Genomic DNA, 25151 nt, shown 5'->3' on the forward strand with positions numbered 1-25151 from the left:
GTTATAGACGGGAATAGACGTTTCTAATTTTACAAGGGGGAGTCCAATTTGCTCCGCCCAGACCTGATCTATGAAGATCCCGTTAGCGCCTGAATCAAGCAGTGCGCTCGTTGAGTGTACTTTGCCCCTGGCAAGGTTTTCCACGCCAACGTCTAAACGGATCTCCTTTTGGAATAAATACGTGCGCATCAACACACACCTTGGGATTTCGGGAAAGGGTGGCTCCAAAGAAGAAGAAGAAGAAGGAATTTTGAACGATACATGTTTTCTTAATTTTGTTTTACCAGAATCAAGCACCCTAGTGTTTGTCTCGCCGGGGCCACGCTCCAAGGGAGACGCTGGTGCAGCGGTAGTATCATAAATATTACAGTTACATTTCTTCATACAAGTACATACTTCTGATAACAAATTTAAAAACTTATTTACAAATTGGGGAGCCATCCCCGTCATTCCGTTATTGCTCGTGCAACACCCCGGAGCAGGGGCCACTTTGTTGTGGTTTACTTCATTTTTACCAGGAGCTAAGGTACCCAAGTGACCTAAGCCCCGAATTCTTTTCCCTGAGCCTTCATTTCGTTGACCTGTTGGTCATAGAAGAAGGCCCGGATTTCGTCGTAAGAACGACCGGCCAAAGAGTTGAGCCGATCGTCCGGCTTTTCGGATTGTAACTGGCGCGCCTGGCGCCCTTGATTTTTTTGTTGGGCAGCCTACGCCCCGTTTCTACAGTCTCGGGACATGTGTCCCTCTTGGCCGCAGTTGTAACAGCTGCCCTTGAATCTGCGCATTTGTCCGCCTTGGACCGCGCCGATATCCATAGGAGCACCCTGTCCTGGCTGCAGCCCGAACGGTTTGAACCCGCGAGAGTGATTATAATTTTGGTTTGATGACCCAGGGCGCCTCTGGGGTGTGGTGGTTTGTTTGGTGGACCCGCCACCTTGGTGCATAGCGTAGAGCTCCATGGCCCTACCGACTCGTCGGACTTCCTTGGCTGCCAGAGCCAGGTCGTCACTTCTTGTATCCTGCAGGTAGATCTGCTCTGCAATGCGAGGGTTCACATTGCGTTCCAGCAGTTCTACTGTGTGTTCGTTACCTAACCCTCCTTGGATGGAGAGGGCCAGGAACCGGGTGACATAATCATCCGTCCTCATGTTTCCTTGTTTGAAGGAACGGATTTGCTGACGCGCCCAGTCTCGCTCAGCTTGCGGTTTGAAATATTTTTCGATCTCTTTCTTGAGATCGTCCCAGGTAGGCCACACACCCGCGGTGTAACATTCCTGGAGTCTTACTTGGGCGTATCGACCCGCCACAGGTCCTTTTAGGCGAGATAGCACCGCAGTGGCTACCTTAAAATCGTTGGCGAAAGCGTCCCAGTTCGCCTTGACCCAAATCTGGAGCTTGATCCACCATTTGGCAAATCACGCTCGGTCTCCTTCGAAGGCGCCAGGGTCAGCGACGACTTCGACTTTCTTGTTAAACGTTTTCTCTACCGAGGGGGTTGCTACAGGGGGGTTGGCCTGTATCTCGGCGAGCTGTGAGGTTAATTCCGCTATCTGCACACGCATTGCGTGCAGTAGCGCATTCATATCTTGCGACGACATGTCGACTTGTTCTCTTTGGGTAACGTAAAAATAGGTAACTGGGGGTCCCCGCTTGCTATCTGCGGATCAACCTCTTCCCAGCTGAGTATCGGATCTCAATCTCCGACTACCCACACTATAGTATTTGAAAAAGTATATAAAAATGTAAACGTAATAAACCCTGGTCCGAACGGTTGTCAGGGGGTGGTCCGCTTGTTAAGCTGTCAACCCTTCTCCAGACTGGCGGAGGCAAGTGCCCGGCCTGGTCAGAGGTATTCGAAAGTGAAAGTTTGTATTTTAAATCTAATCAACAGTGGTTCCACACCGACTGCTGAGCTAAGGTACTCCCCTTAACGCTGGGGGCCGCGTATCGAAGGTTTTGGGTTCTTCTCCCAAAGCACTACAAGGCCGTCGCTAGGAGCGCACCTATCTGCTATGTGGGATATTCCTAACCGCTAACCAATCTCCTTCACCCTGGAGTCCGGGTGCCCAAATGATGGGACTTCTGCACACACGTGCGAGAGAGTAGAAAGAGCGAGTCCTAATGTAACAACCAAGAGTTAGTTACTCTGGCGCACACAGGAACACACTATAAAGGTAGTGGAAGATGGGGAGTGGGTACCCCTTGGGCTGCAGTGAGTTAGTTGGTATACAACAGGAGGACTCGCTGAGGAGTCTCCTGGATCTATTGGGGTATATATACTACTACAGGTTTGTTTGTACATGTGTACTATACAGTTGATGAAGGCAGTGGCTGATGATGTCATAGGGCCTAGCCCGTATGGCCAGCTCCACTGCGTGAGAGAGTTTAAGTCTAAAAGTAAAAGAAAGGCAACGCGGCGCGAGAAAGGGAAATGCCGCGTGGCACTTAAAGTATAAAGTTAAAGCGGAGAATAAAAAGGAAAGGAGATGTCCGGAAATTGTGTTATCGTAACACAGACCAGCCCTAGATAGGACCTAACTCCTATTGCTGATTCTATTTCCTATAAATGTGCTTGTAACAGTAGTAGTATTTCTTCAATATGATTCTACGCAGTTTACTCTTACAAAGCTAGACTCCTAAGATCAGACTTCTACTCAGAAGAAGACCAACTCTCGTGGGAAGAACTCTACTCAGTGAACTTGTCTTTGGATAAGTCTCTTTGAAACCTTGGCGAACCCTCAGACTTTGTTAAGCACTTTGTGTGTAACAGTGACAAGGTTCCCAGTGATAGCAGGCTCCTGACGCACAAACTATAGTGCCCAGAAGGACTCTAATTGAAAGGGATGACAATGACTTTCAAAAGTGACGAGTGACAATGACAGCGGTTAACAGTGGTAGCAGTGGGAAGTATTGTGACCACACTGGATCACAAGTAGCAGAGTAGTGAACTTGAGATTAGAGAAGAAGTCTGGATTGGAGTTCTTGTTTTTTTACAACGTAAAATACAGGGGCTTATATAGTAAAAGAAAGGTAGGCTATGCATAGTATAGCTGTGCAAAAAGAATGAGAAAGAACGTGAAGGAAGGAATGTACGCTGACGAATCCTGCGTAGGTAGTACAGGATAAGATTGTCAAAAAAAGGAAAAGAAAGGGATAGAATAATGAATGCTGTGAGTAATGTCACAGGTTTGTACAGCCATAAAGTAAAGTCCAATAGCAAAAAGAGAGCAGGAAAATCATGATGTCATGGGAAGATGCAGTAAAAAAAGGGCAAGGCAAAACACTATCAGTATCAACACAGTTCCTTTATTGTCAGTCAGGCATTCTAAAAAAATATGTGTCCATAAAAATGATTCAAAAATCAAAAATAATCGCACTGTAAATGAATGTTCTGCTGAAGAAAAAGAAACTGGAGCCACCGGTCCACCACCTAGTCCAAATCCGACAGTTCCATGGCCTTACCAATGGACTGGTTGTGTTGGACCACCTGATCAAACAAGGGAGGGAGAGGAGTAGTTCCAATTTGGAACAAGTGAGTCCCAGGCAGCGTGTGGTAGGTGTAGCTGTAGCGAAGACGATGGACAAATGATAAGTGTACCCAAGTGAATGGGACAGCGATGAACATGGGCGATGCAAGGGGATGAACCTTCTCCAGCTCAAAAACTACCCACCCACGCTCCAACCAGGCAAGACGAGCGACCGATGTTTTGATAGTATATGATGGCAGATCGACGTCATGAAGATGGACCTGTTGCCCTATTTGGACCGGCCGCCGGGGCTTTGCTGATATCAGCAGTGGCACGTGGTAGTCAACGGATCGGCGACGGAAGCAGATAGGAAGTGGTGACATCAGAAATGGTGGGGGTGCAAATAAGATGAGGAGGAGGAGGGTGGAGGTGACGAAAAAGTGGATTAGAATGGGGATCCAGAAACGACCGTCAGGTGAGAATAAAAAGGAGAGGAAGGGGCCCATGGTGGGGCTAGGCAAAGGAAGGGGAGTAAGGGAAACGACAAAAGCGAGGGCGCAATGCAATGTGTAGCCAGTGGCGACGTGAAAATTTGCCGAAATGCCGAAACACGGAAAGTACCGGATGGAAAAGCAAAGGTGAGCGTGACTGGATTGCCTAATAGAGGTGGTGCTGATCAGCCACAAGTTCAAAAAGGGCAATATTAATTACTATTCCACGTGGCACTGTGCCTGTGTGGCGCAAAGGTGAGTCTTTTTGAATATTTGCTTCATTCTCGACACCTGTCCATGCTACCAATCAACTTTGGTGCATGACGACGCGGCAAGTACCGGATGGAAAAGCAAAGGTGAGCGTGACTGGATTGCCTAATAGAGGTGGTGCTGATCAGCCACAAGTTCAAAAAGGGCAATATTAATTACTATTCCACGTGGCACTGTGCCTGTGTGGCGCAAAAGCGAGTCTTTTTGAATATTTGCTTCGTTATTGACACCTGTCCATGCTACCAATCAACTTTGGTGCATGACAGCGATTGGCTGTATCAGTAAGCCCATGGGAAGGCGCTGACTTACAACCTTCTTTGCTTATCAATATTCCTCCGAAGTATTCCTATTCCCAGACATAGCACTGGATTGTTGCTATGTCATTTGGATATCTTCTCGAGGGTCTACAACAGGTCTCCTTCATTGTAGGTACAATAGGATGTGAGTGTGAATAGAGAATAAGAAGAAAAAGGATAAAAGTAATAAAACACCTGCTGTAATCTCTAGTCCAAGGGCAAGAGGAGTGACAGGGATTGAGTCTGCTAACCACGACATAACGGGAATGTGATAAGAAAAATTGATTCCTCACAAGGCCCTTCAAAGGACCTTGGTCCCTAGCTTGTTGGAACTGGACGGAGGAGAAGTAGAGGATGAAAAGGAGCAGAGTAAAGATCCTTCAAAGAAAGATTGGAGAGGACTTAGAAAAGGACTGGTAAGGAAGCGAGGGAATCTAGTTGATATTCGAACTGCAGGAACGGGGTACAGGAGTTACAACTTATATACTGTTGGGGAAGCAGGAGCTTTTAAAGAGTAACTTGTAATGTAGAAGGGTTCCGTGCGGACAATTATCCAGCGAGAGGAAAATGTATGTGCGAGGAGTGTATTGTAAGGTCTAACTACAGAGTCCACAAGGAATACTAGAATGTGTGAGGAGAATGTATGGCGGACTAGAAGTTCAGTGCAGGAGTATCAGAGCGGACAACCAGAGTACCATGTGGAGAATGGAGCGTAGAGTTATGTCGACCGGCAGACCACGAGGAACATAATCCTGAGTATACCAATGGTTTGGGGGTTTTGGGCTCGGAGATGCTGGAGTTCTTCTTCCGGTACAGATATGACAGGGAGATAAAGAGCTGACATTGGTGTGAAAGCCTTTGTTAGCACCATTCATTTGCTAGGTGGTTTAGTGGTGGGGGAATAATTGGTACCAGTGGTGTACTTCAGGACACCTCACCACAGCTGCTTGTGGTTTGGCATTTGGGAACTATTAAAGCTGGGATGAGGGAGTCAATGTGAAGATTTGAGGTGATGGTAGAACCGTTGGTGGTATATATAATGGTATACTGGTATGATGACACACATAGCTAATGATTACCATATTAATCCACACTTACTGTGACTGATTTTTGCTAAGTCCATTTCGCTGAATTCATCTTGATACTCCAAATATCTGTTTGAGTCTGTAAAAATAGGCAAGTAAGCAAGAAAGCGACAATAAATATATTATGTGCAACACCAATGTTGATTATATATTTACATGTTTACTTTTATTTCGAAATTGCAACTTCTCACTGGGCATCATGATGAACATTTAGATAAGATTTGGAATGACTCAGCTGGCAGGATTCAATCAAATTTCAGGGAAATAGTCACACAAGGAATTATGTCACACTTGACGTGTTCATCATTGGACTGCAGCTTTGATTGTGAATCAAAGCTGCAGTTCAAGGATGAAAACAGTCTGGAAGATAATTAGAAATAATTTCAAAAAAATGCTGTGGATAAGGGTTGAATATAAGGAAGATATGAGTTTGAAATGTTTCATAATAAATGCTTAGGATCAATGATAATGCAATTTAGAGTGGATCCTCGGAGAATTTTATAATCATTATCTACAAAACATTCTCTTTATGTTGCCTGCCTCGAGCATGATTATTTTGTAAATATTTCCTATATAATATATGAGACAGTAATACAATGATTTTACTAAAAATTCCAGACTCAATGCTGTGAGGACAGGCAAATGATATTAGGGATTATATTTTAAAATTTTGCTTCATATTTTCCTTAGATATAAAGGGTATAGTTTTACAAAAAAAATCACTGTAAGATCACACTGCAACTCTAGCTAATATAAGTCAATCCCCACAGTGGGAGGAGGGTGGAGGTGACGAGGAGGTGAACTAAAGTGGGGATCCAGAAGCGACCTTCAGGTGAGAATAAAAAAGAGAGCAAGGTTCCCATGGTGGGGCTGAGTAAAGAAAAAAAGTAAGGGAGAACGATGAAAGTGAGGGCGCAATGTGTAGCCAGTGGCAACGCGAAAATTTGCCAAAATGCCGAAACACGGAAAGTACTGAATGGAAAAGCAAAGGTGAGTGCAACTGGATTTCCTAATAGAGGTGGTGCTGATCAGCCACAAGTTTGAGAAAGGCAATATTAAGTACTATTCCACGTGGCACTGTGCCTGTGTGGCGCAAAGGCAAGTCTTTTTGAATATTTGCTTCATTTTTGACACCTGTCCATGCTACCAATCAACTTTGGTGCATGACAGCACCACACAGACACTGTAACAACCAAGAGTTTGTATACTCTGGCGCGCAACTCAGACAAAGCTGTAAAGGTAGTGAGGGGAGTGGTTACCCTTTAGGATAGGACCGAGTTAGTTGTGGGTAGATAACAGGAGGACTCACTGAGGAGTCTCCTGAATCTATTGGGTATTTATATTACTACAGGTTATTTGTACATGTGTACTATACAGTTGATGGAAGTAGTGGCTGATGATGTCATGGGGCACAGCCCATGTGACCAGCTACACTGCATGAGATACTTGTATCTAAAAATAGAAAAGGCAGTGCAAAGCGAGAAGTGGAGTTTGAACAGTAATGGAAAGTGCCGCATGGCACAGGGTGTGAAAACTACAAAAGAAAGTTGAAGAGGAGAATGAAATGTAAAGGTCCGAAAAGTGTGTTATTGTAACATGAACTTGTATATATTATACCTGTTGTGCCATGTAATAAAAGCAGCTTTGGGGATAAAAACCAAGCAGATTATGTTACAACAGGACATTTACGTACATTATTTGATTTCAAATTCATGTATGATGGCAATTCAATCACTTCTGCCAAGCTGTGGCCTGCAGGCCCTTTTCTTGTAGCCAGATTTGCTTCTGTGCACAAAATGTTGAGTGAGTATCCTCATCTCACTTTGAACAATTTGTGTGCCATAGCTCGAGCACATGGCATTACAGTTTGCTGTCAACCTGTCAAAGACAAAGTGAGAATAGACATTTCACAACATACTTGTGCCAATCACTGTCCTGCATTGTGTATTGTCACGTTTCGCGAGCAATGTCGAGACACAGCTGGAAATGATGTACAGTGACATAACGATGCAGCACAGCAGTCCTTGCGTGCACGTCTTGATTGTAATGTTCATCGTTGTTGGAGTTGGTGTGCAAAACCAAGGGATTGTTCCTTCCAGTTTCCATACTTTGCCAGTCCAAGTGCAAAATTTGATATTGTACGTGAATGGCAAAGAAAGATGAAAGCCTTCGAAAACAGAAGTCTGTGTGGTGTGTGTGCACATGATAAGATGGATGACCTTGTTGAAAAGGTTCATCCCTGAGTTTGATCTGTCTTTGCTCAACAATAGATTTTTGCCACCACACACATTACCGAACAATTATGATATAGAACTTTATGGCAGAGCGATCTTGTATGCAAAAGGGATGGTTTCACCGTGGACACTGGATTGCATTTATGTGTTCCTCCTGTTCCTCCTTGATTTACAGTCTCGGCTCGAGCGTAAGTTTACTGCCGTCGCTTCGTCATGCTATTTCCACGCTGACAACACCTTTTCTCTCTCCCCAATTTCTTTACGAAACGCACCTGGAACGAGGCTAATGCATGAACCGCTATACTAAAGCATACACTCGGCTCAATCTCAAAAATCATGAACTCACGAGCTCTGATCAAATTTTGGTTGGTAGAAATATAAATTCACAATGCAACTACATGATTTTAAAAATATAATGCCGGACGTCGACTTACCTCAAAAATCGAAGCGTAACCAAACGACCACTGCATCTCTGGGATTTGAGAAAAGTTTTCACTCAGATGGCTGATGCTCAAAATCCAAGTCTCTGATAGCTCGAAGAAGTTCAGGTTTCAATACGAAATCCCTAAAGAACGAAGGGGGAAAGAAAAAAAGAAGTTATTTTATTGTTCATTCTCTGGTCAAATTTCACCGACCTGAATCCCGTCGAGTGAATCATAGGAAAGATTTTCTTTGTATTGTCACCCTCGACATCCATTGCTGTTGCATCTGCAGCACCCTTTGATGATGGTACTGCTGCGCCATTGGTGGAAAGGCCATTATCATCCACATAGTCAATAAGGTCCTCATTGCTATGAGAGACCATTTTTGTGGAGTTGTGTAGGGAGAAAGGTGGGTCGAAATCACAGGGAGAGGACTTGTCACCCTCACCATCAACTGCTGTTGCAACTGCGGCACCAATTGATGATGGTACTGCTGTGCAAATGTCATTCTCATCTTCGTAGTCGATAAGCTCCTCGTTGTCGTGAGAGCTCATTTTTTTGGAGTTGTGTAGGGAGAAAGGTGGGTGGAAATAATAAGAAGAAAGAAAGAAACAAGCGCCTGAAAGTCAAAAGAAGAGCGAGAAAAGGATGTGTCGCGCCATTGTTTGCGCGCGTTGGTAAACAGTCAAACACCGTAACCTTATTTTATCTCACCTGCGCACGGACCTCCTGGTTTCAGTGAGACAGTGATGCCAGCGTGGGGATCGTGCTTCAGGTGCTTGCCTGTAAGATCTCATTTGTAGTAGTCATGCATTACAATGATCTGTTAATGCTTTGCTCTGCCATTCAGCAGCAGAAAGCCCACAAAACGTCGCTTGGAACGACCACCTGATTTATCCATCAAATTACAGTGTATAAGTGGTAAGGAAAGAAGGGCGAAAAGAACTCTCAAAAGCCTTCATATCTATGCGAGGCCACCCAGCGCCCACCCAGCGTCCGCGTAGTGTCCGGCCATCATGGCTATACTGTATACCTGTATATAGAGCTGGAGGAAACCACAACATTCGGTCTTCCGTTACCCTGAGATAAACCCTCTTTTCTCCCTCCCACCAAGTGGTTTTCACCTGAAGAGCGAAACATCGCTTCAAAATACTCAGGAGATGGGCAATTATCCTTTCTGGTACGCAAACACAGTAGTTGGTTTGAATCCGTCTCTCTACTGACGCACAAGCTGGTTTCAGGCTTGGAGGTTAGCTTGTTCATACAAGTTCTGGAATGTAAATGCAGGTTCTGATAGTTTCATAATTTTCTTGTCATGGCAGGAGTTGCAGCGTCGCGTGCGTTTTTCTCCAATGTCTTATCTCAATAAAATAACCAGTGTATTAATTGCGTGCTGTAGTGGCCGCATGTTGTACACATCCTCTGGACTTGACGAAAGTGTGAGTCGTGCGTTTCATTCCAGCGTATAGGTCCAAACCGTGTCTACGATTCAGTCGCATGCAAACTATACCATCCACATCCGGAACGCGTCCTTCAGCATTTGCCCTTATCCGTGCTTCCGTTGCAGAATCTGGAATCAGCAGTCTATACACAGGACTCACTGCTTCGCTCCTTCGGCAAATGACGTACTCTCTAGTTCGCATAGGGAGTTACGAGGAGATGAAGCGTCGTCTGGTTGAGAATGGTTCGGCATCTACGGGCAATTTGCTGATGGCTGCAGCTGTAGCTGGCGGACTCGGAGGCGTAGCTGGCAATCCTGCAGGTAGGTGACTGTCTATCCATGTATTTCAACGCGCCTGATGATTGGTCTTCATGTTCAGATATCTTGCTTGTAAGAATGACCAGTGATTCCATACGACCGCCAGACAAGCGATATGGCTATAGAAACGCGCTATCTGGTCTGGTTTGTCTCATTAGAGAAGAGGGTATCAAAGGATTAGGTCGGGGCATTGGAACTAACACTGTGAGCACGACCTGCATCACCCGCTGGATAATACTTCTGACGCTCTGATACCTCAAGACGCGGGCAGTCTTAATGAATGTACGTTCGCCAAAACTCATCATAACAGCTCATTGTTGATGTTCATTACCATGAAGGGTTCTCAGATGGGGTCGTAAGTGTGGTTTGACGTGGCTTGCTATAGTCAACGAACTCATTCTCACATCGACAGCTATGACTTCTTTAAAACGACTCTCCTACGGCAACCCATACCAGTTCTCGACTTTCAATTTCGCGACAACATCTTAACGCATGTCGTGGCGAGTTGCCTGGCAGGAACTTTTGCTACTAGTACGTCTTATACTATAACAGGTAGTCGTTTGGCCCCAGTAAAGTCTGACATTATATGGTCAGCTGTTTGTTCTCCGGCTGACGTCCTGAGGACCCGCGTCATGTCTTCAGTGAGCTCTTCCTTCTATACCGCATGATACAGCCTTCCTCATCTCTTTGAAGAGCGGAAAAGCTAGCCCAATAGATGTTCTCGTTCGCTCGCTGCGAGAAGAAGGGCCTGCCTTCCTTTTCAAAGGATGGACACCAGCATTTATCCGCCTAGGACCCAATACAGTATTAATGTTTGTTTTCTTCGAGGTAAGCAAAGGAACATCGTGTGTACAATAATTGTGTTTACTCATTGGATCTCTGCAGCAACTGAAAAAAGGATGGACCCGTCTCACTACCACGTCGTAATAACATAACATTCACTGCACATACTCCACACTGCAAAGGATACAAATCAGGACCAGTTTTACATACTAGACCATGATACCCTACCAGTGGATCGTAGATTACTGGCAGTACCCATTATCACTAGATCATTTCATCAGTACTAGACTCATCCTATAACTGGATGTATATGTATCTATATTTTGTCAGAAATACCGGATATATTCTTGTTAGCTGACAGGATGTCTCATATCAATTAACAAATAAAAATGACTGAACAATTGTCTATAAAGCAACCGTAGATAAAAACAAACATGTTTAACTACCAAATTTCAACCTTCGTTATAAACGATGATCTTCTCCAGGTCTCCTGCGTAACCTAAAGGGAGGCGGCGTCATCAGCAATTCTAGAAACCGTGATCGGACAACATACTGGATTGGTTGGCCGCAATCAGTAAGGAGTTTGCCCCCTCCTCCAAGTAGAGTTTCACTGGGACACTGAGGAACACGTCTACCCCTCCAGTGTTAGGTTGGTTTACCGACACAGACGGTCCGCCGTTGACACTGCGGAAATGTCAACACCCTCGGAGTACAGGATTACATAGATTTACCCACCTGACAGTTGTGTTCCTCCACGTACTATCTGCATTAGCATAGTACAAGGACACCCATTGCCCAGCACCGTTACCCTGAATGTTGCTCAATGTTAGCGTACCACCGTTACCTATGGCACCACCAATGGGTTAATGAACTTGATCCTCTTGGAATATACGGATTGAATTACCAAGCCACCCAACTGCAGAGTTATTCAGGATTTCGGCAGTACCTCCCAGAACCCCGTCCTCTGCTATGTATGTAGTTCCAGTAGCTACGGAATAAGTGCCTACGCTCACAATGATTATCCTTTAGAAATCAGCATTCCTCGCAGATGCAACGAAATTGACCTTGTTCCAAGTCTATACTCCAAACGTCAGCCCAAACAAGTTGAGGAGCACCTGACGACCAGTCCAGAGGTAGCCATATGTAGGAGCTATTTCCTAAGAGTTCCGGCCACCATCGATCACCCATATAGATTGTATTATTGCCCAGTGGAAGATCGTAAGCGTTCTGAGAGAAGTATGTGTTCGTGTCTTCTGGAGCTATATCGTTCTGAGATGACCAATTAGACGAAAGAGTCTGTAGGATAACAATTCACATGTCAAAGAAATGTGGACATCAATGATAACAAGGCACCCACAGGAGCGGAGAACCATTTGTTGGGGTTAGGTGCCCAACCAGATGTGTGTGAGGCAATGAGATAGTAAGTCTAAGTAATAATTAGCAACAAATGGGGAGTCGCCAAAATGTACGAATATTTACATTGTTACGCTTTACGATTCCTGGTGCTTCAAGGTTCGAGTCTAGTTAGAGTATTTGAGTGGTGCGGATCTTCATCAACGCGAAGAGAACTACTGACTAGGAATCTCGCTGACCATAGCCGTCACGTTATAGTAGTTCGAATCGAGAACTGAAATTTTGAAGTCCACATTGTTGTCGGAGGCGTATAGGAGGTAAGCTGTCTGATCGGCTGTAAATGAAGACGACTGGGTGAGAAACTAATGGAGTCTGATTAACTATGTGAGTATCATGCACTCACGATCATCTGTACAGAAGTGTTCTATGTTATATGACAAGTCACAGCTGAGCCAAAAGGATTCATACCATCTTGGAATATGCTCTCATCTCTAGAATCGGCACCAAGAGGTTTCCAACTAGCCTTGTAGTCATAAGGGCCACAGGGCGTCTCCGAAGTAGCAACACCAACCATAGCCGCTGAATAACTGCAGAGGTGTTTTCGTTTAGAATTCAAGAGGAAGTTTATGCATACTCAGAGTTATCAGAGTGGAACCACATCACGTATTCAGAGTTCTTTACAGATGGTGAGCAAGCAGATAACGAAACTGGAGTGCTTATTTATACCTTCTTGTTATATATCACTGAACAACAACTCTGTCAATAATCCAAGGTTCTGACATATGGTTATAGTAATGACAGGCATACCCTTGGGACGTTCCACGATGTCCGCAGCTGAGATCATTGTACCGTTGACGGGAGTGAGGGCATCGTTCTGACGCTCCCAATTCAAGAGATCAGTTGACTGTAGTACCGGATCATATATGATCATGTTCAATTGAAGTCAATATCTTAGCTGAACACGGTACATACACTGTAGCACGGGACAGCTTCAAATAGAGCACTGTTGTCGGTTTTGTCTTCTCCAAACCAATAGAACGTATTGTCTACCTGATAAAGTATAAAACCTGTTTGAATCAGTTATCTGAAATTCGAAAGATGCGGTTTACCTTCAAGAGTCCCGTCCCATGGGCTTGGATTACATTGCCGTTGGTATCTGTCCATGCCGCGCCAGGGACAATCACATTCTCTGCACGTGTCAAAGAGAGTAGAATCCCTAGAGTCACTGTTCCAAATCCCAATGATGGTCTCATATTAGAGATGGAGTGAATAATTTTTAACTGGGACAATCCCTTCCTACTTATACCCCTTTGCCAAGAATTCCGTCCCGAAATTGTCCCCAGACATTACGGAGCCTGACAAAGGGAAGGGATGTCGATTCCTTGCAATTAGAAATGGAAGGCACCGTGTACTTGTTAGTCTCTTCCAGTGCATTCACTTAGAGTGAAATTACTCACCTGATCGCAGCTACACTTCCCATCCCAGCATCTCTCGTCCTGATTTTTTCCCTAAGGAGGCCGTCGCCATATGACTGAATCGTAACCTGTGGAAGGACGGCGGTCACATTACCCAAACCCGTACCAAGAAGCATGGGTATCTCCCGAGCAGGCACCTTGATCAATCGATGCTAAGTTAACAGAGGGATGTAGCGGTCTCCAGCGGGCCGCCGGTTATGGCCCCGTGCACCATATAGTAGCTCTCATATCTCCGTAACAAAGATGAAAATGCAAAAAGGCTAAAGGATGAACAGAATGACGCGTACGTTGTTGCGTGCACTGCCGTCACTGATCTTTTGGAAAGAGTAGAACAGAAAATATACTTACATACTCGTATCAACCATTGGGTTTGTTTGACATCGCACATGAAGTAATATTTGTTGTAGTAGTACGTCCAGGTTCTCATGACTCGGACCCAGAGTTGTATTTGGTTTCCCCCCTCTTCTCCACCTGTCCAGACCTTGCACCCGGGTGAACCTTTGTTCTTTGGGCCACCTATTTGGACTGCGTAAGATGGCTTCTTATCAATGGTTGTAACACAGCCACATGCGTTCAATAGTCTTGCAACTGCAAGCCTGAGGTGTGATGGGTCAAAATAGAGGACTTTCTCCCACTGCAGAACATTAGTTCATCTCCGTTCGCCGCCGAATCGTAGCAGCAGATGGACGGACCTTGCGACAATCTATTCCGTAGTAATGAGTCAATCGTTATTATTCATATTAAGAATAAAGTACTCAATTTCCCATCGCCCTGTTCAATTGCTTCGATTCCCCACTTAAAAATGTCAAATGCACCGTGAGCCTTCTGATATTCATGGCATTGCGAAGGTGGTTGATGTTCAGACGCGAAAGTCCCAAAGACAATGCCTACCAGTAAAAAGATCCTATAGAGAGGGAGTGTTTAATGCAAAATTGATTGGAAAAAGTGCACACTAATCGATGGAATAGCACAGTAGACGAATGTTTTCGGCCATAGCAGGAGACACAACGTGGGGGCATCTAGGTGTGAGTAGCCATCCTCAGACAATGAGAAGTGATAGTCTGTCAAGGCGCATTGTCCGTCGAGAAGTTAAACATAGGAAGCGATTGCTAGAAACAAAGATCTCCATTGCCCGAAGAAGATCTGGAGTCGGATGAGCTGAATCTTGCAGTCTTCTTCCCGCAGACATAAGCACTAAATAACATAATAACATGAACTTACATGTTAGTCTAAGGTGGTTGAAGTGATCTATGGCCATGCCACGAGCTGTTGGAGATCTGCTTGTTTGGAGTTGTTGAGAATCCCTAAGATTCCTTCAACCTAGCGAGCACAATGTCAGTTTTCAAGGTCAGTATTTCAAGACAAAGGCAATCTGCAAAGCGACAACTTTGGCTTGTCTTTGATAACATTACAAGGGGGTTTAGATATCCAGCGATCGTGGAGGACAGACGCTGAATCAAACAAGGCCAGACAATCCCGTTAGATCACACATAAATGATCACTAATAGCATCATCCCTCTTTCCTTACATTCTCTAAGGCACTGTTTATTTATTAACCTCTCCCATGTATTTCCTTGAATGAAAATACCCACTTGTAAGCAGTTACAATTCCCATCCCAACCTTCGTCCCGATATCTCCTGAGGAAGACGGCGACCAAGCACAATCGAATCCCGCCCCGTGGAAGGGAAACGGTCACATTACTTAAACGTGTTCCAGGCTTGATGTTGACAAAGTTTGAATATGGTTATATTTTTGACAGTCTCCAATTGGCCGCTTTATAACCAAGTGCAGTGACTCTCAGCGCTCTGTGAAAAGGATGAAGGTTCAACATTCAATACGGAGGCATCGCAATGACTCAACAAAATGACGGTTACGTGAACTTCTGCCGCCGATTTTATGTTAAGAGACCAAAAGACAAGAAACCCACATACTCGTATTATCCATGAGAGATATTTGAGGCCGCATATAATGTAAATTTTTGATGTAAAGACAAAATGTGAGTGTAGTGTAGCGGAAGTACGATACTAGAAATAGAAACTTCTTGCTCACTCGACAACCAGGCATTACATGTCCTAGGAACCAAGAAGAAAAGGCAATATGAGAGATATACGTATGTCAATGTCCACGACCTCTTCAAAGACCGCAAAATATTTAGTGTTTCCAGATTAATGTTCGAGCAGAGAGGATATCGCATGTTCCGGTATAGCAGATTCCGTTGCAGGGGGGTATGCGGCGATTTGCCTTTCATTACTTTCTCCGGTGTCAACTCTTGGTTTTTTCATGATAAATGCAAAAGCCCAGCGAGATAAACCACGCAAGACATCTGGCCGATGTGAGGCGGTTGTCAGCAGTGAAGCAAGGGAAAGGATGAATATCATGCTATGACGATGAAATGTCATTGGCTGCCATATGGACGGAGTACTATATTACGTACCGTTCCACGATTCTTGCACCTCTATTTCCACCTTTGATCCAGCGGGAGGGAAGAGATGCTCTGAGAGCTCTAGGTAAGACATAGAGAGAAATTTCCCCTCTTCGATGTCCATTTTCTATCCAGATGCTGGCACCACAGGTCAGGGATCCAGCGAGGACGCATCCAAACGCTCCATCCCAGATATCGTGTGAGATCCAGGGAAAGAGCCTCGCGAACAGGAGAGTACGTGTGATACACACAGAAAGCCAATAGGAAGAGACGAAGGTAGAAAGAAATGCTGAACTGCGCATCGCGGAAAGTAAGGCAGGAATGACGCGATGGATGCGAAGGAGGGAACGTGGCTGAGTTAAAAGGATAGGTAGAAAATGGACCTAACGATATTGTGAGTTACAATCTGGAGCATCGATATCCAGAAAAAATATCACTTACAGGGACATAGATTGCCATTGCTTCAATGAACGCATACACAGCCCTGACGACTGCATTCATACCACAACTCTCACCAAGTCCCCACTTTGCTGCGACACCGGCATGTACTAACTCACACGGTAACCCACCAATACCGTCTCTGCCTTGTACACCTAGATTCTTCCAGACTGCATCTGCCATCGATCCCCCATATGCAGGTAGGACATGGGGATCTCCCCATGCGGTAGGATGGCCGAGATCCTTGGAGTAAGAGGTAAGGAGATGTCCATAGTCAGAGGAACCGCGAATATAGGACCATTCTCCAGTGCGAAGGACACGAAGCGCGCGCAGTAGCCGTTTATCAACGTTAGCAAGTGACATTATCCTGAAAATATATATGGGTTATTGATAGCTCTTACCAGAGCACGAAGAAACCAGACCATTTGACATAAGATCGAGGTAGTCTGATAACAAGGTGTATGGGATTTAGTGCACGATGCTCAACATGTCAAGAAATACAACTTGAAGTACCTGTTGGGACGATAGAAAAAGCACCACATAATTCTTTACAAAGACTATAAGCGATTGATAGAGATTCCTTAAAGATGAACACGAACCTTGCGCTACATGCCCAAAAAACTAAAGCATCGATGCGAGTTGACATTTTCCGACGCCAGGCCTTTTGGCTTTTAGTTGTTTCCTCCGACAGGATGGTGGACGATGACCCTTCTGCTGGACTCAAATATAGATCTGATCTATTTGATAGGAATGCCTGAACACATGCATCTAAGGCTCGAACAAGAAACAAGAGGGTCAGATCAAGCGTGGGTGAAGGTCGAGATAGTCCAGAAGCTGAAAGCGTTGTGGGGGAGAGTTGTGAGGCACGCTGTCGACCTTTTTGCAAGAGAATAATCGCCAAGGAAGATGAGAGGGCATTGACAAGGAAATCTTTGCGAAAGCGCGTCAATTTCACTGACGGTAGACACGCCCGAAGTGTGTCTAGTGTTCTCGAAGCAACGGCAATAATTTGACACGAACTTTGAGAGTCTCGATTATGATATTTTGCTGTATTGTTCGCAGGCATAGGGTGTGTTCGGATCTCATCCAATGCCTTCCATATCCTCTGTAAGACAGCCCCACCCCCGACTGCCACAGTGAGAGCAAAAGCAAAGCCTGTGGGACCGAGCTCTCTTGTTAGAATACGCCTGAGATCTCTTTGTTTATTCTTCGATCCGCGCGTAATAAGATTTGTAACAAAAGGCAGAAGAGAAGGACCAAGAGACAGGAATAGGCAGAGAGTGTAAGTACGCAGGGCCACCTGTCCTGGATGATTCGGGTCAGCGGACACGCCTTTTGTCAGCGAACCGATGACTGTCCTCCAAACATCTGACGCTGGTCGTCGTACAGGTGCCGGCGGCGATGTCGAGGGCGACATTAGAGTCTGAGAGAAAGGTTATTGAGGAAATCATATGATTATTATGCCAGCCAACTACGGTGCGGTGGTGGAAAAATTTGCTATACTTGTACGTAACCAGGCTGTATGCTCGGTCCATGCCGCTTTGAGCCTATGATATCGGTCACCTCAGAAAATACAGATATCAACTGAAAAGCATATACACGCGCTACCTGGCAGCAACGTCTCTTCAATTTCAGTATGGACGCTTTTCAACTGTTATGTCAAGGCGGAGTCCAATTCGACAGACAGAAATTCAAGAAGGATATAGAGTTATTCAAGGTAATGTGTACCGGACCTCTGAGCAGTCGTACAATTAACCATATGCGATCATCTACTGGTTTCAGGCCCCTCAAAAGGATACCGGAAAAAGTGTCTCTGTTGCGGGTGGTTCAGGGCTTCCTGCAGAACTCGATTTTTTCAAATACGCGAAGGGCGGGACAGGCAAGCGGAAAACTTCAGACGGCAGTGATGAAGAGAAGATAGATGATGGAGAAGGTCGGAAAGGAGAGGGTAAAAGGCGCAAGGTCGATGACGAGGGAGATGGAGATGGAGATGACGAAGAACAACAGATGCCACGGCACCGCGTTACGACTAAAGGCTCGGACGTCCCAGAACATATCGAAGTATTCGAAGCACTCCGTGAGCGTTATCACACCCCTGGTCGTCTATTATCGAATCTTTCCGACAACAAGTATAAGCATCCAACTGGTATCCAATCATATGGTATACCAATACTACTAGAGGTTAGTAATCCCAAGTAACGCTGAAGTAAATTTTGACAAATGTATCGCAGGGCCGAGATCTTGCTGCTATCTCACCCACTGGAACGGGTAAAACCCTGTCCTACCTTGTACCAATTGTATCAAGCCTGGGTAGACCCATATCCAGTGCTAAAAACGACCAAGGGCTCGGTGTTCGTGCTGTTATCATTGCACCCACACGAGAATTAGCCCATCAAATTCACAACGAATGTTTGAAGTTGACTGTCGGTCGAAAATGGCGTGTTGTGCTTTTCAGCAAAGCTACAGCCAGTACTCTCGCTGACAAAACCGTACGAGATAAAGTAGGTGAGTCGTCTGAGAGTTCCCTCCCCCCAGTATCATCGATTTAACTTTAATTTTGGATAGACATTATCGTCAGCACGCCACTTCGTTTGGTTGCTTCCCTCCAAGCAGGCAATCTTAATCTAAACAAGTACGTCATCTACTTTATTGATTCTCAGGAGCTAAAGTTTATATAACATTTCCCTCAGCGTTCGGCATCTCGTTTTAGACGAAGCAGATCGATTATTGGACCCAGAATTTTTGTCGCAAGTTCAAGAAATAGTTGCTGTGTGCACGTACCCGAACATTCAAAAGGCAGTTTTTAGCGCTACGCTTCCCGCAGGTGTAGAAGCCCTTGCAATGGGTATGCTGCGCAATCCTATTCGCGTTGTGGTTGGCCTCAAGTTTGTCAAATCCTCATGGTTCGCAGTATATCTATTGACAAATAGGCTTTTATCAGGGACACACCCTTACCGCTAATCGCACAGACGCTTACATACGTCGCCGATGACTCGTCGAAACTTCCCAGTCTCCTCACGTACTTCGCTCAGCCATACAACCCCCCAGTACTAGTCTTTACATCGACGCAGACTCGTGCCACATCTCTCGCAGAAGAGTTGGTTATGAATGGGTTACCTAATGTTGATTGTCTTCATGCGGGTATGACCAACAAAGAACGAGAAGATGCCATTTCTCGGATGCGTAAAGGCGAGAGCTGGATTATGATCAGTACAGAAGTAATGGCACGAGGAATGGATTTCAAAGGTATAAGGGAAGTTATCAATTACGACTTCCCCACAAGTGTACAGAGTTACGTGCATCGTATTGGTAAGATAGTTGACTACATTCGATCACGTCAAATACTGAACGATCGTCAGGTCGTACTGGTAGAGCTGGTCGCGAAGGAAAAGCTGTGACGTACTTCACAGACGAAGATGCACCGTTCCTGAAATCGTATGCACTATATACCTCTTTCAAATTTTGACACGTGGCGCTCACGATGTAACTTATCCAGTATTGCAAATGTGCTTCTTCAATCCGGTTCCACTGTACCCGATTGGATACTTAAAATGCCGAAGCCGTCCAAGCTGAAGAAAAAGCAGATGGGTAAGGTGAAGCGTGCGGAGATGGTGAATACGGCTCGTAAAATTGGACGAGGCGATGCAATAAAGAAAAGGTGGGCTCGTGTAAAATACGTGTATTCATCCAAGCTTACCACCCCATTTGCAGAGACATGATTTCGGGCTCGAAAAGACGAAAAGCGAAAGAAGAAGGGCTGAAGGGCAATGTTTCTGCAGACTAAGACAGCGGCTAACCTGCTGTTTGTGATTATCTGCCAGTATTTGATGTAGCACAGAATCGCCGTTTGACGTTAGGACCAGATTTATCCCAACAATGGAATTTCTAGTGCTGTCGTGTCATTGTATAAGCTTTAAGTTTGATGCAGGCAGATGCTATTGGCGCGCTGACTATCTGTCTATAAGTACCAAACGCAAAATGAAGGACTATTGTGCATCACTATCACTATCACACCTGCGTGTAATCACCGTAGTAGACTGAGAACATCTGACCGGAAAAAGACGCGAGATCTGTGAATGGTCAAAGAGAGATCACCCCTCGCTATGAGAACGTTATGCAGCGGGTTCCTAAGGAGTGACTTCTGGAACTGTCATGTTGACATTGATATCAGCTCGCTGGGAACAAAATTTTATTGGAGGCTTTCCACGAGGCCATGATCTGTGTAGACGAATTAGCGGTCAAATAAATCGGCAAATTTCCAAAAAAAAAATCGCACAAAGAGCCATCTTTAAAGGGTAATTACACGATGCCATCTACAATTTTCGTCGTTCAACAAACTCCCTCGAAGCGGAGGCAAAAGTTTGCTTCCGTTTCTTATGCTGTCAATGTAACGATCACAGAAACCTGACTATCTAGATTGGCCATGACAAAATTGGCATACATCTCATCTTTCAAGCCTCGAGGCGGCCTCGAGGTGATTATACTCAGAGGATGTGCATCGTCGAGTGCACGATAGTATGGGTGAGTTCTTCGCGTCCAAAGACTTCAAAAGGGGGAGGAGCTGTAAGGTAACTACAAACCCCAGCGTTTGTTTGTCTTTCAGCTCTTCCACCATCAATATCTGACTGGCCTTCCCCGTTTTCCAATTTAACATCCTTATCCTTAACCCTCAAGATGCCCGTAGTACGCAACGTTCGCCGATCTCGACGTCTTTCCAGACAATCCCCGCAGGGAGGTAAGTGCCTTATTTGGGTTTGTGGGTCCACATCGTTCTTAAAGACCTGCTTCTTTGGGCTATAGAGGATGGATGGGAGACGTTCGAACTACTCTATCCGAGCCCTGAACCCGAATCTCTCATATCAGCAGATGCCATCCCGCCATCTCCATCTTCCTTCACATCTTCATACAACGAGCACGCTACCTCATCTCAGATTACCCTTCCAACGCTTCCTCGATCATCGCATTCTCGCAAACGCACCGATGGGCATGTCCCTCGTCCCCCCAACGCCTTCATGATCTTTCGCTCGGACCTCTGGGCAAAGCAGAAACTAAAGGCATCCGTCGAACGCGACCACAGACATGTCAGCCGGATCGCTGGCCACTACTGGAACTCTCTTACCGAAGCCCAGCGCGCTCCGTACAGGAAAAAGGCTGAGACCGCCAAAGCTCTCCACGCGGAGATGTACCCAGACTACAAGTATACCCCTGTCTACCGAAAGCTTAAGGGGGCTAAGAGGAAAGTGAGGAGGGATGGCGAGGACGACGAAGAAAGGTGCAAGAGGCTGGCCTCTTTGCTCATGAAAGGAGTACAGGGTGATGCGCTGGAAAAGGCAGCCCGTAGGATGAAGCAGGAAGACGACTCATCCTCTGAGGATGAACCTGAAATCAAAACCCCAGGTCCTTACGAATCTCTCCCTGTTCCTATGAACATACCGTCCTCTTCGTCCGCCCAGAAAAAACCACGCCCTTCCCGTCCTCGCCCCGCTCCGAAATCGTCAAAGCGACAAGCCCCTCTCGAGCCCTTTTCGCCCATGCCATGCGACATCCTCGAGAATGCAGAGACCACCTACGTCAAGTTAGAGTGCCCACCATCTCCACAGTTGACGTTTCCGGCCTTGGCGCAATCGTCCAGCACTTCTCTGGGCGGTGGTTTCGTTCCCATTGCGGATATCCCGCCCCTTGACCTTGATGGCTCTGGTAATGTCAAAGAGGTACGTACTTTAGCCTAGGGCTCCCTATGATCATTTCTCATCACTTTCTTCGTAAATTCTTATAGGAATACCTCCCCAATCTTGTCCCTGCCAGCCTCGAACCAGCCTACAACACGCACCTCGGCATCAAACCAGAATCCATCCAGTCAATCGACTCTTACATGCTAGCCAACTACGGCGTGCAGCCCGCTTCTGAATGTTATCAACAATCCTTCTATGTTCCGAGCCCCGTCATCAAACCCGAGGACTATAACTTTGTCAATTTCGTGGATCCTTTCGATATGTCAAACTTCTGTTCGGATACGCATTCTGTTCTCGCAGAACTAGAGCAGATGTTTGCACCGATCCCTCCTACTGCTACTTTCGAATCAGTATTCTCAAATACCATGACTCTTGACGAGCCAGTGGATACCGATCTCGGTCTATGGTTCAATTACGATCAAATCTAGATTTACCTTACAACTTGCTCTCCACACCATATCGCGCTCTACCCGCTTTCAAGGCTCTCATCACATGTGAAATACTTTCGTCGTCATTCCATATACCAAGTTTTCGTGGCTCATCTCTTGTATCTAGTACTGCATCAGTCTCGTCTTGTATAGTTGTACATAGCACAGGCGAGAGGCTGATATTCATATATTGTCGTTACTTCACAAACAATGTATAGTGAGAAAATTTTAATTTATATATCGAAAATGATCTATCGCTTCACCTTCTTTACAGAAAGATTTTGGTCACTAGTCTGGGTTCTCTTGTTTCCTACTACAGAGGCGGTCAACTCGTCAACATCAATTCGACCCGCTGCTTGTTCGGCTTGTAACCAGGCTATGCAGTCCACCTTGCTTCCACTCGGATGTTCTAATTGCCATTCCATAACGCGAGCGAGAATGATGCCTGTCCAAGGCCCAGCTTTATTCCCACCGAGCGCCTGCACAACTTCTTGTCCCTAGATAGAAGGTACATCATTAACAGGGGACTTTTGGAATAATGTGCTTACGTTTACAATATGCTTAGCATCCACAGCCTTGTCCAGACCTAGCATCTCAACTCTGGATACGAAATCATTATATTGCTCAGTGCGTATCGTCGCCTCTGTGGCTTTTTGATGGAACTAAATGAGGGGATACTTCGATGAAGCTGAATAAGCCTACTGACCATTAAAAGTATTATCGGAAACGTCATATAATGGCGCTATTTCACAGACGAGAGAGAAAAGTAGCGAAGATGCCCAGTGCGATCCAGTGTGTATATTGTGTACAACTTTTTCTCGGAGAAGTGAGCCTGTTCACGCACGAGCATAAGGGGGTGTACGGGGAGCGACACAGACGGAAAGTAACTATCTCACCTATGACAACTCGTTCTGACGGCATACCTATTTTACTGATGGGGTCCTTCAATAAATCTGCTGCCGCAAAAAGCGACGGGATTCCATCCAGGTAATGGTTCTGCTTCCCTAATTTGAGACCTTCTTGGAGAACTGCTTCAACTGCCAAATGCTGCCTTTTCTTCTTATCGGTATACGTAATTACATGATAGGGGAACAATGCTGATGCCAGGTATAGTCGAGCGGCATTTCCGACCACGTCACGCGTGGCGTGTAACAGAGTGGGATGTAGAGGTGGTAAATGCGATGCCGATATTGATGTCGAATCAGTCGAGATTAAAGCATGGAGAACGCTTGTAGCTGCCAAAGAAGAGTCGAGATGCGAAAGAGGGGCGGACATGATTTGCATAATCTCTGGGGGTATCGAGAATATACAAGAATATAGTGAAAGCTCGTGGATGAGCTTGATTGAACGTAAAGGCTTGGGCCCTACGCGGTACCTTATTAGCCAAGGAGAATGCTGCTTTTGGTTGACGAACAAACCTTTCATCATCTTATCGATTTCTTCACCCACTCGCTCTCGACTTATTTTCACGGAAAGAGCTTCCTTCGACGCAAAAATTCATGACGCTGAACACGTATATGTTGCGATACCGAAAATTCAGCATACCTGGATACCTGGATCTCGTGCGGCTTCACGCAGTTCCGGGACCATTTCGAAACCGAAACGGCTAGCAAATCTAATACACCTCAGGACACGTAAAGGATCGTCCCGGAATGTTTCTAGAGGCTCCAGTGGAGTACGGATTATGCCGTTCTTCAAATCATCCAAGCCCTGGGTGCAATTGAGTACTTATCAAATCGCGAGCGGATGATCTCACTTTGTTCGTATGGTCCTCGACAGCACGGTCGTGAACATTGTAGAAAAGGGCATTGATAGTGATATCCCTTCGCAGTGCATCTTGTAATGGTGTCCCGAAAGCCTACAATAACCGTAGGCTGATATCAGCAAGCTATTTTCCATTTACTTCGTGACAACTAACCACTTCTGTAGGAATCCGACTATTCTCGGCATATTCCTCACTGCGCAAGTTGACAAAGTCGAGCTCAACACCACATAGAGTCGTCCGCGCGGTCTCGAGATGTTTTGACTGACCAGGATTACTTTCGATCTTTGCAATCTTGTGTACATCCAGGTCTTTATGTTTTGAGATGTAAGATGACAGGTGCTCGGCAAAGGTTACTCCCATCATGTCGGTTAGCGCGATGTCAATGTCATTGCTCTGTTTGCCCAGTAGCTTCAAAGCAGCAGATCAGCGCCATACTTCAAGTAAATCATGGTGGGCTGAAACGCACCTTATCTCTGACCCATCCGCCTGCGATTCTGCAAGACGTTGTTATCCCATGTTCGTCCCTCAAATTCCGCGTACACTCATCGAGTAAAGTGCAGACCTCGTTCTCTGCTTCAGTCAGTTCTATCTCGCTTTTAATACCTGAAGCAATACGAGCAGACGACATTCTTCTAAAGCTCGCCAATAAAACTCTCCGTGGACGCGATAGCAAAGAGATCAGTGCATTTTTTGCCAACATGCAAATGACAGACCGTGACTCGGAACTGCA

General features: G+C 45.5%; 9 protein-coding genes across 9 annotated transcripts; 4 read left to right on the forward strand and 5 right to left on the reverse strand.

The window, feature by feature from the left end:
• Window positions 1-539: 539 nt before the first annotated feature.
• Window positions 540-1598, reverse strand: SERLADRAFT_434380 (uncharacterized protein; the record flags this gene model as incomplete). The annotated part of the gene is made up of 3 exons (XM_007314605.1): window positions 540-685; window positions 725-1394; window positions 1455-1598. The coding sequence occupies 3 exons, from the start codon at window positions 1596-1598 to the stop codon at window positions 540-542; spliced, it is 960 nt and encodes a 319-aa protein (XP_007314667.1).
• A 6270-nt stretch (window positions 1599-7868) lies between these two features.
• Window positions 7869-8751, reverse strand: SERLADRAFT_458906 (uncharacterized protein; the record flags this gene model as incomplete). Its single annotated transcript, XM_007314606.1, has 3 exons — window positions 7869-8193; window positions 8277-8408; window positions 8479-8751. The coding sequence occupies 2 exons, from the start codon at window positions 8646-8648 to the stop codon at window positions 8336-8338; spliced, it is 243 nt and encodes an 80-aa protein (XP_007314668.1).
• A 596-nt stretch (window positions 8752-9347) lies between these two features.
• On the forward strand, window positions 9348-11153 carry SERLADRAFT_380159 (uncharacterized protein; the record flags this gene model as incomplete). Its single annotated transcript, XM_007314607.1, is given in 12 exon segments — window positions 9348-9447; window positions 9463-9465; window positions 9585-9602; window positions 9665-9704; window positions 9759-10027; window positions 10086-10228; window positions 10286-10306; window positions 10363-10379; window positions 10437-10555; window positions 10619-10665; window positions 10718-10852; window positions 10910-11153. The coding sequence occupies 12 exon segments, from the start codon at window positions 9426-9428 to the stop codon at window positions 10949-10951; spliced, it is 876 nt and encodes a 291-aa protein (XP_007314669.1).
• A 106-nt stretch (window positions 11154-11259) lies between these two features.
• Window positions 11260-13469, reverse strand: SERLADRAFT_445922 (glycoside hydrolase family 43 protein; the record flags this gene model as incomplete). The annotated part of the gene is made up of 14 exons (XM_007314608.1): window positions 11260-11306; window positions 11361-11491; window positions 11543-11651; window positions 11712-11810; window positions 11872-12103; window positions 12165-12233; window positions 12287-12327; window positions 12384-12494; window positions 12629-12747; window positions 12795-12835; window positions 12887-12903; window positions 12968-13064; window positions 13133-13210; window positions 13270-13469. 14 exons carry the CDS (start codon window positions 13411-13413, stop codon window positions 11260-11262), a joined length of 1335 nt encoding a protein of 444 aa, XP_007314670.1.
• Window positions 13470-15550: 2081 nt separating this feature from the next.
• Window positions 15551-17202, reverse strand: SERLADRAFT_458912 (uncharacterized protein; the record flags this gene model as incomplete). Its single annotated transcript, XM_007314609.1, has 7 exons — window positions 15551-15708; window positions 15778-16015; window positions 16071-16441; window positions 16500-16863; window positions 16919-16942; window positions 17010-17042; window positions 17096-17202. 6 exons carry the CDS (start codon window positions 17140-17142, stop codon window positions 15802-15804), a joined length of 1053 nt encoding a protein of 350 aa, XP_007314671.1.
• Window positions 17203-18106: 904 nt separating this feature from the next.
• On the forward strand, window positions 18107-20398 carry SERLADRAFT_458915 (uncharacterized protein; the record flags this gene model as incomplete). The annotated part of the gene is made up of 9 exons (XM_007314610.1): window positions 18107-18213; window positions 18279-18677; window positions 18728-19001; window positions 19062-19128; window positions 19187-19381; window positions 19438-19805; window positions 19856-19931; window positions 19993-20154; window positions 20208-20398. The coding sequence occupies 9 exons, from the start codon at window positions 18133-18135 to the stop codon at window positions 20278-20280; spliced, it is 1695 nt and encodes a 564-aa protein (XP_007314672.1).
• A 1086-nt stretch (window positions 20399-21484) lies between these two features.
• Window positions 21485-21703, forward strand: SERLADRAFT_340794 (uncharacterized protein; the record flags this gene model as incomplete). Its single annotated transcript, XM_007314611.1, has 1 exon — window positions 21485-21703. A coding segment is annotated over one exon (219 nt), but the record flags the coding sequence as incomplete, so codon positions are not given.
• A 234-nt stretch (window positions 21704-21937) lies between these two features.
• On the forward strand, window positions 21938-22858 carry SERLADRAFT_458916 (uncharacterized protein; the record flags this gene model as incomplete). Its single annotated transcript, XM_007314612.1, has 2 exons — window positions 21938-22207; window positions 22273-22858. The coding sequence occupies 2 exons, from the start codon at window positions 22028-22030 to the stop codon at window positions 22654-22656; spliced, it is 564 nt and encodes a 187-aa protein (XP_007314674.1).
• Window positions 22859-22876: 18 nt separating this feature from the next.
• SERLADRAFT_458918 (uncharacterized protein) lies at window positions 22877-25099 on the reverse strand (the record flags this gene model as incomplete). The annotated part of the gene is made up of 9 exons (XM_007314613.1): window positions 22877-23153; window positions 23205-23305; window positions 23363-23488; window positions 23553-24020; window positions 24075-24138; window positions 24202-24366; window positions 24413-24514; window positions 24575-24829; window positions 24888-25099. The coding sequence occupies 9 exons, from the start codon at window positions 25047-25049 to the stop codon at window positions 22908-22910; spliced, it is 1689 nt and encodes a 562-aa protein (XP_007314675.1).
• Window positions 25100-25151: the final 52 nt, after the last annotated feature.

Source organism: Serpula lacrymans (genome assembly GCF_000218685.1).
Source record: "Serpula lacrymans var. lacrymans S7.9 unplaced genomic scaffold SERLAscaffold_3, whole genome shotgun sequence".
Taxonomy (NCBI): domain Eukaryota; kingdom Fungi; phylum Basidiomycota; class Agaricomycetes; order Boletales; family Serpulaceae; genus Serpula; species Serpula lacrymans.